At 66.4% G+C, this 12,058-nt stretch overlaps 1 protein-coding gene across 2 annotated transcripts; it reads right to left on the bottom strand.

Annotated features, from left to right (window-relative positions):
- Positions 1–1,310: 1,310 nt before the first annotated feature.
- Positions 1,311–11,751, bottom strand: LOC309673804 (cardiotrophin-like cytokine factor 1; the record flags this gene model as incomplete). 2 transcript variants are annotated; one of them, XM_082485674.1, is made up of 3 exons in its annotated part: positions 1,311–1,802; positions 3,803–3,969; positions 11,637–11,751. In XM_082485674.1, 3 exons carry the CDS (start codon positions 11,749–11,751, stop codon positions 1,311–1,313), a joined length of 774 nt encoding a protein of 257 aa, XP_082341800.1. The 2 variants fall into 2 exon arrangements, with proteins under 2 accessions (XP_082341800.1, XP_082341801.1); XM_082485675.1 differs by lacking the exon at positions 11,637–11,751 and adding an exon at positions 10,572–10,756.
- Between the last annotated feature and the right edge of the window lie 307 nt (positions 11,752–12,058).

Genomic DNA, 12,058 nt, shown 5'->3' with positions numbered 1-12,058 from the left:
CCGTCACCACAGGCTGGGGGAGGAGGCATAAAATGGGGCCACCCAGGTCTGGGGGGGGGTGTCCTGGCTCCCCACCCTGCCACTCCCCAGCTGGGGGACACACAGATGACACCCCAAGCCCCACTCTGAGCTCAGAACCTGGGGCAGCTACCCCGTTCACTCTGGTCCCTACTGATGACACCACCGGCTCCTTGCCCCACTGTGGCGTGGGCGGGGCAGGGTGGGGAGGGGGGAGGGGTGCTGGAGAAAGGCTTTTTATTCGTTCATACAAGAATAGATCTTCTGCAATAAATACCCCAATAAATAACATCTCCAATAAATAAACACTCATAGACGCACTGGGACAGCAGCCCTGGGGCCCCGCCTCCCGCCCCGCCCACTGCAGCCCCACCCTCCCGGGGGGCGGGGCTTGTGGCTTGCTAGGTAACCATGGGAGAGGCGTGGCTTGGGCAACAGGGCGGAGCCTGATGTAGGGAGGAGGCGGGGTTTGCTACACAGGCTTATTGCCATCCCAGGAGGGGCGGAGCCTATCGCTCCTGGGGGAGGGGCTTGCTGCAGGGTGGGGCAGGGCTTATTCAGGGGTTGGTCCTTTTGTGGTGGGCGGGGCTTGGACCCACTCTTGGGGGTGGGGCTTATTGCTACCGTGGGGCAGGGGGAGGAGCTTGGTGGGGTGGCCACAGTGTGGCGATGGGGACACCGTGGTGGCACCACCCCCCTCCTCAAGGCACAGACGGTTGGGACATGAGTGGCTTTGGTGGCACTTTGGGGTCAGGATCCCCATCCCTTAAGGCACAGCGTGGTGACAGAGAGGATGTGAGGTGGCTTTGGTGGCACTTTGGGGTCAGGAGGCCTACTCCTTAAGGCACTGTGATGATGGTGGGGTTGTGGGGTGGCTTTGGTGACACTTGGGGTGAGGAGCCCTGTCCCTTAAGGCACAGTATGGTGATGGTGGGGCTGTGGGGTGGCTTTGGTGGCACTTGGGTTCAAGAGCCCCATTTCTCAAGGCATACTGGTGATGGAGAGGGGCCATGGGTGGCTTTGGTGGCACTTTGGGGTTCAGGAGCCCCATTTCTCAAGGCACATTGTGGTGATGGTGGGGATGTAGGGTGGCTTTGGTGGCACTTGGGGTCAGGAGCCCCATTTCTCAAGGCACACTGGTGATGGAGAGGTGACATCGGTGGCACTTTGGGTCAAGAGCCCCATCCCACAAGGCACAGCAAAGTGGTGGTGGGAACATGTGGTGAGAAGCCCCATCCCTGTCCCGGTGAGGCGGGAAGGGGGGGGGACACGACACACCATTGGAGGGGGGCTCAGAAGCCCCGCGCCTCCAGGCGCAGCGTGACCACAGCGGGTGGCACCTTCTTCTTGAGGCGGTTGAAGTCCTTGGCCGAGCGCCACAGCCAGGTCTGCAGCTCCTTCAGCAACCAAAAATCATCCATCTTCTTGAGGAAGTCATTGGGGGCCACGGGAGTACCGGGGGGCGCTGAGGGCCCGGCGGGCCCGGCGGGTAGCGGGTAACCCAAGGAGGACATGACACCGGCGATGCTGAGCACCAACCCTTGTAGGCTGGAGCAGAAGTGGCCGAGGCGGTGCCGCAGCTCGGCGGTGCCCGCCTGCCCGTCCAGCGCCCGCAGGTAGCAGAGGAGGCGGCTGTAAGCGCGGTAGTTGGCGGCCAGGCGGGCGTTATCGGTCAACCCGCGCCACAGGTCCAAGTCCACGGTGGCGCTGGGCACCCGCTCGGCACGCGCCAGCCGTGGGGGGTTGAAGTCGGGCTCATTGAAGGGGGGACCCAGGTAGTTCAGCTGCAAGGTATGGGGTGGGGGGGACACACTGAGGACGGGGTCAGGGTAGGGACTGGTCCCCTCCTCCCCCTGCCTCGTCCCAAGTCCCACAGTGCTCACTGTGTCCCACACATCCCAGGTCTCTGCGTCCCCCAGTCTGGACATGCCCCACCTCATCCCAGGTCTCCATGTCCTCATGCCCACCATGTCCCAGTCTCCATGGTCCCCACGTCCCAGGTTTCGGTGTTGCCTATTTGGGCATGGTCCCCCTTGTCTCAGGTCTCCATGTCCTCCTGCCCATCATGTCCCCCTTCCCATTAGGTTCCCAGTCTATATGTCCACCAGGTGGACATACCCATTATGTCCCAGGTCTCACGCACACCATGTGTCCCCCCAGTCTCCATGTCTGTCACATCCCAGGTCTCCATGTCCCCAATCTGAACATGCTCAACAAGTCCCAGGTCTTCAGATCCCCCTGCATACCATGTCCCCCCTGCCCATCAGGTTCCCAGTCTCCATGTCCTCCACATCCCAGGTCTCCATGTCCCCGGTGTGGACATGTCCTTCAAGTCCCAGGTCTCCGTGTTCCACTGCACACCATGTCTCCCTGCCCATCATGTCCCCCTGCTCATCCTGTCCCAGGTCTCTGTGTCACGCTGCCCACTGTGTCTCCAGGCTCCACGTCCCCCACCTCCCAGGTCTCAGTGTCCCCCAGCTGGACATGCCCACCACATCCCCTTCCTTTTCATGTCCCTGGTCTCCATGCCCACCATGTCCCCAGTCTCCATGTCCCCCTGCCCACATCCCATGTCCCCCAGATGGACATGCCCACCATGTCCCAAGTCTCCATGTCCCCCAGGTGAATGCACCCACCATGTCCCAGGTTCCACATCCCCCAGGTGGACGTTCCCACCATGTCCCAGGTCTCTCCATCTCCCTCCCACCCACGGCCCCAGCCTCCATGTCCCTCTCCCCATCACACCCCCAGTCTCCCCATCATGCCCACAGCTCCGGCCAGCGGACCCGGAGGCACCCATCGGTGGGCTCAAGCCCCCCCCCCCCCCCCCCCCCCCCCCCCTTCCCACAACCAGCCCCACGGCACTGCCACCCTTGGCACCACTTGGCACCCCCCCCACCGCCACGGCGGAGGCTGAGCCGGCGGCACCGGGGGCACGTCAGGGCAGAGATGGGGAACCTCCGCGTGATGCGGTGCTGCCGGCGGGCAGGGAGAGGCAGATGCCTGCACCCCTGCCTGCCGATGAGACATTTCCTTGGCCGCCGGCGCGGGTGCAGCCGGGCACGGCAGGGGAGACCCACAGCCCCCCCGGGGAAGGAGGGGCAGCGCCCGCACCGCTGGCACCGGGCAAGGGCATGGGAGGGCAAACACGTCAACCCGCAAGCGCAGGGCGCGCGCGGCAGCGCACGCGTGTGCGGGGGAGTCACGGGCCGGGAGGATTGGCGAGGATGAGCCTTGTGCGCGCGCACACGTGTGGGTGCAGGGACACCGATGCACAAGCACACACGCGTGTGCAAGCACGCACGAAGACACTCCAATGCGCACACGCATGTGCAGGCACGCACGCATGCAGCCACACTGATGCACAAGGGCACGTGTGTGTGCAGGCACACACACACACACACACACACACACACACACAGAGAAGTGTGCAGGCACACGTGAATACACGCACACCAATGCATACGCACACATGTATGCGCAGGCATCCCGATGCACACGTATGTGCAGGCACACACGTGTGCAGCCACAGCAGTGCACACCGGCACACTCCCACTTGTGTGCACACCTCCCCCTGGGGGGTGGTGTCCCCAGGGGGTCCCCACGTGGTGGCAATGTGGTGGACGCTCCCTTCCCCTCCCCGCGGGGATGTCCGATGCACCTCCCAGGGGAGATGGGCACGGGGAGGACGGACAGTGGGACACCCGCCCTGGGTGCCATGTGGGCAGGACAGCGGGGCACAGTGCGGGTGACACCCCCTCCCCCCGCCTCCTCCCCTACTCACATAGGTGCCGGCGAGGGTGCGGAGCTGGTGCTCCAGGTAGCGGGTCAGGTCGTAGGTCTTCTGGATGGACTGGCCGGCGCCCAGTTCCTCGGTGCAGTTCAGGGCCGGCAGCGCCGGCAGGTTGCAGAGCGCGGCGCACAGGAAGGTGAAGATCCCCCAAGAGTCTCCTGCAGGGACACGGTGCCTTAGGACACACACACACACACACACACACACAAAGTTTGGGGGGGGGGGGGGGGCACCTCTTGCCACCCCTGGGGTGACAGGGACACCATGGCTGTGGGCACGTTCCCATGTGCCGGAGGAGCCCCCATGTCACCCTTCAAGTGGGGAAACTGAGGCACGGAAGGGCTACGTGTAGTGGGGACATGGGGTACCCACACCTGCAACAGGGCACCTCAGCATCCCTGTGGGTACCGGGTGCCTCAGCATCCCCCGGCACAGGGCAGTGCCGGGGACCCGCAGCCGTGTCGCCGGCACAACCGGTGCACCGGGGCACCTCCCCCCCCCCCCCCCCAACTCCTTGCCGCACTGACCCCCGCCAGCACCGCCGAGCCCCGGGCTCCCCTCCGTGCGCTCCCGCCCGCCGGCTGCAGCAACAATCCTTTATATGGTCTGGAGCGAGCGCGGCTCACGGCGCTCCCGCCGGGACGGCACGGCCGGGTTATATTTGGGCACGGCGACTCACCCCCCATCAATGCCGGAGCGGGATGGGCATCCCGCGGGGCTGCCGGCAACCTCTGCCCCGGTGGGGACCACCATGGCCATGGGGAATGGGGGGGGGGGGGGGGGGGAGGTGGGACAGGGACCCCCAGGGGTGGCCGGAGCGTGGGGTGACCTTTGCCGAGACTGCCGGAAAACCACCGACCGGGTCCCCGTCATCGCCCCTGACGTCAGGGCGGCCTTACGAGCTCCGGCTTCGTTAGCCGGCGGTTGTGCAAAGGTCGCGGCCCGCGGCCAGGATGCTCCCAGCCAACTGGCACCTCTCGGCACGCGGGAGCTGGGCTTCCCGGCAACTCCTCCGCCGGGAAGACCCACCACCAGCACAGCTCATCACCGCAGAGCTCGGCGGGGCTCCCGGCGTGGGCAGCGCCCGCGGGAAGGCGAGGCCGGTGGGAGCCCTGCGGTGCCCTCGCGCGTCACCGCTCCCCGTCACAAGCCACCGGGAGGTTTGGAAACCCGGGAGCAGCCAAGCGCCGGTGACGCACGAGGGTCCTCAGGGACACCCCCGGCTCCGGCCGTGCCAGCCCCGCCGCGGCGGGTACCCGGCTGCCCTGCGCCTCCGCCACCGGGTGCAGCAGCGTGTGAGTGTGCAGCTCCCCTGCGGGTGTGCAACACACTGCTCACGCCTGTGATGCACTCTGCGGGCGTGCGACGCACCGTGAGGTTGTGGGGGGTGTCACACAGGCACGTGAAACACCGTGCGCGTGTGTGATGGACCTTGCAGGCGTGTGACACCGCGCTGGTGCACAAGACAGTTTGTAAGTGTGCGACACACTGTGCAGGTGTGTAACACACCATGTGTGTCTGTAACACACTGTGCAGGGGTGCAACACACCGTGTACGTATGTGATACACCACACAGGTGTGCCATACACCGTGCAGGAGTGTCATGCACCACGCAGGCGTGTGACACACAGTGCACGTGTGGGATACACCACACAAGTGTGTTGATGCACACTGCGCAGGTGTGTGAACACGCGGTGCATGCGTGATGCACTGCAAAGGCGTGTGACACACCACATAAGTGTGTGACGCACCGTGCAACGCACTGTGCATGCGTGGCACACCACGCCTGTGACACACCATACACGCATGACACACCGTGCAAGTGTGCAAAGCGCCGCACACACATGACATAGCGTATAAGCGCGCGCCACGCCACGCCTGCGCAACACACCATAGACGCGTGCGATGCCACGCCTGCGCATGATGCAGCGTGCACGCGTGACGCACCGCGAAGGCGTGTGACGCACCGTGCCCGCGTGTGACACAGGGCGCGTGCCGGCGCAGGCACACCGTGTGCTTATCCCCACCCCGCGCCGGCGCCCCGACACGCAGCCGTGCCCCACGGTGGGCACGTGAAGCCGCTTGCCCGTGGCCGGGCCCCGGCGTGCCGGTGCATCCCGACGCGTCCCGGCGCACGGAGCGTGCCGCTGTCCTGCCTTGCATGCGTGCAAACGTGCGTGGGACGGGCGGCGGGGGGGGGCCCCGTGGCGGTGACTCACCCACCCCCGGGTGTTTGCTTTGGCCGAGCCCCGACACCGCTGGGCTGGCCGGACCCTCGCCCGCCGCCGGCTCGAGTTTCCAGCGCGGGATTTACACCAGCCCTGGTGCTGCGGCGGCCAAACCAAACACAGCCGGGGGGGGAGCGGGGCCGGGGGGGAGCGCCAGGGCTGGCAGGGAAGAGATGGGGATGGAGCCGCCGGCAGCGGCCGGGCAGGTGGCCGGAGCACGGGATGGAGGAGCACGAGGAGGAGGAGGAGGAGGGAGGAAGGTGTGTGGCGGAAGGGGATGGCTGATGGCCAGGAGACGGTGGGATGCACGGCCGTGGTGGTGGCACGATGGTGGCCATGGCATAGCGGTGGCGCAGACACGGCCATGGCACAGCAGTGCGGGTGGCACGGTGGTGGCCACGGCACACTGGTGGCACAGACGTGGCAATGGCACAGCAGTGGCGCAGACGTGGCCATGGCACAGCGATGTGGGTGGCACAGCAGTGATGGTGACTGTGGCACAGCAGTGGCACTGTCACAGCCACGGCACAGCAATGTGGGTGGCAAGGCGGTGGCCATGGCACAGAGATGGCACTGACATGGCCATGGCACAGCAGTGGCTACGGCACAGCCACAGCACAGACACGGCCGCGGCACCTCAATGCGGGTGGCACAGCAGTGATGGTGGCCACGGCGCAGCGGTGGCAGTGGCCCAGCCGTGCCAGCTGCCCCGCGGAGCAGCCGCTCTCCCTCACCCAGCACGGTCACAGCGGCTCGGCGCCGGGCGGAAAATGTCTGGGCACCGGCACAGACAATGGCGGCGGCGGCGGCGGCCCGGCGGGGAGGAGGGAGGCGCGGGGCCGGCACAGCTGGATCACGGTGACGTCGGAGAGGAAGAACCCGAGGGTTTCAAAACCGGCCCTGGAGCTTGGCCAGGATGCTCCCAGCCCACGTAAGCAGCTCACGGCGTGGCTGCCCGGGGTCACCCATTTGGCCCCGGTGAGCCGGGGCGACCGGGGACATGGGACTGGGCACCCCCCCGGGCAGTGCCGGCAGCACCGCGGGGCACCCACGCTGCCGGTGAGTGGCAGGACCCACCGGAGGTGCCGCGGGCATCCCTCGGACACGCGGCCGGCAGGCATGTTGCTCACCCACCTTTGGTGGGGATGCGCACGGCGTCCCCTGCCCTGCCGTAAAGCCACCCACCCCTTCGGTGGCGCGGGTGGCCGGCGCTGGCCAAGACCTCCTGGCGAGCGGCCGAGGCGGGAGCGCAGCCGCCGTGCCGGGTGAGCTGTTCCCCGGGCATGCTGTGGGCAGAGCCGCCGAGGTCAGGAGTGACCACAAGCCACCCAGAGCCGCTTTCCCGAAACCCTCGTGGCAAAGCGGCTCCCCGGAGCGGAGGCGGCAGCCGGGAAGGGGGGGGGGTGAGGGGTGAGGGGGACAGACCCTCGCACTGGAGCCCCCCCGGGCACGCACGGAGGCGAGCCAACCCCGCGGCCCCCCCGGCACCGCGGCGGGAACCGCCGTATCTGATGGGCCGGTGTCCAGCGGCGAGCAGAGCCCCATCCCACCCCGCGGCCCCATCCCCGGCGCTGGCTCTCGGGTGCGAGCCCAGCCCGGGGAGGTCCCGCGGTGGCCAGGCGTGACCGTGGCATTGAGGAAAAAGTAGCCCTGCCTGCGGGCAAGGCTGGCAGCGGTGCTGGCCAGGCTGCCTGCAACCCTGACCGGCAGCACTTAACCCTTCCCCGTGCGCCGTCACGGGGCCGTTTCGCACACACACCCCCCCCCCCCCCCCCGCCCCACAACGTGGCAGCCAGGCTGTGCCCGCTGCTCCGTGGGTCTCGGAGTGGGTGATGCTCAAGGGTACAAGGACAGACGCCTCTGTGTCCCCAAGCTGCTGGCATTTAACCCTGCTGGGGCTGGGGAGGTGACACGGTGGCACCGGGTAGAGCCTGTGAAGCCGTGAGGACGTTCCCGCTGTGCCCCATACCCGGACATCAGCGGTCCCCGAGCAGTGATGGGAAGGACACGTGTCCTTGCTGTCCCCCACAGCAGCCACGGCCACTGCAGTGGGGTCCCCATCCCCATCCCATCCCCATCCCATGGGATACCACCTGCCTGCTCCCACCCCGCACCTCCATTCCACCCCCTCTCCCGGCTCTCCGGGAACCACCAAAATTCACCAGCCCTGCCTGTGGACCCTCTGCCCACCATGTCCCCACTGAGTCCCTGTCCCCACACGGCTCCCGGCGAGCGACGCCGCCGTGATGGGTGCGTGCGGGGATGGGGAGCGGGTGGGGGTACGGAGGGGTGGGGGGGGAGCACGTCCCCCCCTGTCCCATCCCGGCCGTTCCTGCGCTCGCAGCGCTGAGTGTTTACATCCTGTCTCCTCCGTGTGTTTATAAATGCGGCCGCGCACGGGAGACTCCAGCGAGGCCGTAATTAGCTGGGCCTGGATTTCCCATCCGGCTCCAGCCAGCGGCACGATGGAAACACCCCCGCCGGCAAGATGGAGAAGGGGGGGTGTGTGTGGGGGGACAACAGGCCCCTAATCCCAACCAGACCCCACCGCCCCGCACGCACAGCCAGCCCGGCACGGGCATGGCACCCACCGGCACCCCGTGAGCCACGCAAGGCGCCCCCGCTGCCCTCCCACCCCTTCCCGGCGCAGGTCGCGGAGCTGCGCAGCCCCCCGCACCCGTGGGGTGTTTGAGCGGTGGGGCGGTGGAGCGGGGGGACCCCCGGCGCCAGCCCACGCGGCACCGCGCAGCCCTGCGCGGCACATCCCTCTCCGTCCCCCGGCACAATCCGGACCCGCTGCCACCGCTGGCGTGTCCCACCCGGCAGCTGCCACCGTGCCGCGGGGACGCTGCCCGGCCGGGTTAGCGTGGGACCGGCAGCTCCGCGTGGCCGTACCCGCTGGGGACAGCCGTACCCTCATCCCCGAGACACCCCCATGTCCCCACAGCACCCCGGCCAAGCCCGGGATGCCTCCGTCACCCACGGGCCACACGCCACACAGGGCCACGGCGCTGCCGGGCCAGCGGTTTGCCGGCACAAGCCGTGCCGGCTGCTGCCCAGATGTTCCATCTGCGCCGAGACGAGCGCATCCCCGTGTGCCTGCCGGATCGCTGGCGTTCGGCGGGCGGGCGAGCGAGCACGGGTACCCTGTGCCGGGCAGCGGGGTGCCTGCCAGCCCCCCATGTGGCACAGGGGGACAGGCGTTGCCCCGGCGGTGGAGCAGGTAGGACCGGGACGGGGGTAGAGCGTGATTTATGGAGCTCTGTGCCACTTAGCAGGGCATAAATCTTCCCCCAGCCCGGCCCTGTAAGCAGAGCCCTCCGCATTTCCCTTCGGAGGCTGCTCGCGGGCTGCGCCTAATGCAGCCCAGATGTGCGCCGCCACCGTACCCTCGCGCAGCCTGCTAAATAGGCGCGGGGACACCGGTGCTGCCGAGCGTCCCCGAGCCCTGCCGGGGCCAAAAGGCCGGGCTGTCGCCGCCTGGGGATGCCCCCAAAATGGGGAACGGGGTCAGGGCAGCCGGCGGTAGCCAGGCTCTCGCCCCACGGCTCCTCCCGCCGTGCCGGGCTCTGTGTCTCCTTCCCTGCCCGTCCCGGTGCCGGTCACCGGCTAACCACAGGCCACCCGCTCCCCGGGTACGTCCACCGGTCCCGGCAGCGGGCGGGAAAGGGAAAAAGAAGGGACAAGAGAGGGCGATGGAGCCGCTCGGAATCCCGGCCTCGCTTTTCCGGTTCCCCGGCGCTCGCCCCGCTTTGCCCGTCCTGCGTCACGCCGGCACCGCAGGAGCTGGAGCCAAACTCGGCGCCGGCCTCGTGCTGCCCCCGGCCCCCGGTCCCACCGGGTGGGAGCCCGCGGAGCCTCGCAGCGCCCACAGTTTGACCTTTTAAGGGTGTTTTCCAGCATTTTCCCCCTCCTTTCCCAACGAGGAGCCCCCGACTCCGGTGTGCCGCGGGGCCGGCTAGTCCCCCAACCGCCCCGGCTCTCCCAGGATCCCCGAATCGCTCAGACTGGGGTAACAAAGCCATCCCGCAGCCACGGTGGGAGCTCCAGGGACAGTCCCCTCCGGACACCGACATTTCCACAGCACCCCAAAAATCTCGCTGCCGTTTCCCGGAGGAATCGCGCCCGCTCCAGCAAAGGCATTGCGAGGAGAGCCGCGAAATCCAGCCCCGGGCAGGAAAAATAATTCTTCCTGCCCCTCTCAAATCCCAACGACTTTCATTTTCCTCCCCTCTGTCAGTCCTGGGGTTTAATTCTCCGTGCTCAGCGGCGGTTCCCTCCCTGGTAATCACAAACATGCATGGAAAAGAGGGAACGAGAGAAAGGGGAAAAAAAAAAAAAAAAAAAAAACCACCAAAAAAAAAAAAAAAAGGAGAGGGGAAAGTCTTAAATCAATCCCAAAGCCAGACAGACGTTTTAATCACATCAAATTAAAATCAGCAGTGGCTCGGAAAGGAAAAACCATGGCAGGCAGAGCGCAGGCAGCCCCCCGCCCCGGCCCCGGCCGGCAGCACCCAGCGCCTCGGTCTTACCTGAGAGCTCCCCAGCAACATTTAACATAGTCGGGGTACGGGGTAAGGTTGGGGGTGGGGAGGGGGGGAGGCGAGAAGAACCCAAAACGGGGGTTTGGCTCTTGCTCCGCGCCCCGAGCGGCCGGCCGAGCCCGCCTGCTCGCCTCTGCCCTGGCTCGCTTTGCGCTCGCTCAGGGTTTTGTGTTTTTTTTATTTATTTATTTATTTTTCTTTCCTTTTTCTTTTTTTTTTTTTTTTTTACCCTCTCCCTATTTGTTTTGGTTTGTGTTTGCTTGGGTGTTAGGTGGAAAAAAAAAAAAAAAAAGAAAAAGAAAAAAAGTCGCGCGGGTTGGGTGGGTTTTTTTTTTTTTGGTGTGCGAGTGCGTGCACGGTTCGCACCACCACGCTCCGGCTGCCTCCTCGCTCGCCGCCTTTTCCCCCCCCTCTTCCCCTTCCACCTCCCTTGATTTGCTCTTTTGATTGGTGTCCAGGAATGCAAGAATAAAAAAAAAAAAAAAAACACACACACACACACACACAAAAAAAAAAAACCCTCGAGCTCGCATACACCCTCTCCAAGCTGCTGCCTCCCTTCTTTGCTTTTTTTTTTTTCTTTGCTTTTTTTTTTTTCAAAATTCAAGTGTTAAGCAGAACCAGGTTGCTTTCAAGAATGTATTTGATGCAATTGTACACAAGAGCGGGCTCCATTCATTCCCTCCCTTCTCCCCCGGCCTTTCCATCCAACTCCCCCCTCCCTAAACGTCCCCCCACCACCCCCTTCCCCATTCCCTCCCCTTCCCCATCCCCGGGGGTCCCGGCGCCCGGGCAGAGGTGCGGGGAGGCTGGAGCCGAACCCCGGCGCCGTGGAAGGCGGTGGAGAGAGAAGGGGAAAAGGGGGTTCCCGGGGTGCTGCCGGTCGGGCAGGACTCGGGGGGACACCCACCCACCCCCAAACATTTTTCTCCCTCCCCCCGCCCCGGTTCTGGCTCCCGCCCGGCTTTTGTTAGTGGCAGCGGCGGGGCCGGTGCGGGGTCGGTGTGGGGATAAAGTAGGGGGGTCGAGGGGGGTGGGAGGGGGGGGTCCTACCTGCTCTCAGCTCCATATGGGACAGATGCGGTACCGGGACGGTGGGTGCGTGGTTTGAGGTTCCCGGACAAGCAGGCAGCGGTCCCGCACACCGGACCGGGACTCCGGTTCCCATTTGCCGGTCGGAGCCCTTCTCGCCTCTTCTCCTCCCGACGTGCAGAGCCGCCGCCGCACGCCGAGAGCCCGGTCCCCCGGGGGGGTGGGGGGGTGGAGGTGGGGGGGGGGGGTCCGGGGAGGGGAGGTTTGGGGTTGGGGGGGGTTGGGGGGGGGGGGGGGGAGCGGGGCGAGGTGCGGCGGAGCGGCTCCTCTCGCCGCCCCGCAGCGGGGCCGGGGCGGGGAGGGGGGGGGGTGGTTTGGGGGGGGCGGGGGGTGCCAGCCTGCCCCCCCCCTCCCCTTCACCACCACCCCCCCGAGAGGAGGAG

This window comes from Vanellus vanellus (genome assembly GCF_965231255.1).
Source record: "Vanellus vanellus genome assembly, chromosome: 6".
NCBI lineage: Eukaryota > Metazoa > Chordata > Aves > Charadriiformes > Charadriidae > Vanellus > Vanellus vanellus.
Note: the sequence above shows the minus strand (reverse complement) of the source record. Positions and strands in the feature narration are given on the sequence as shown.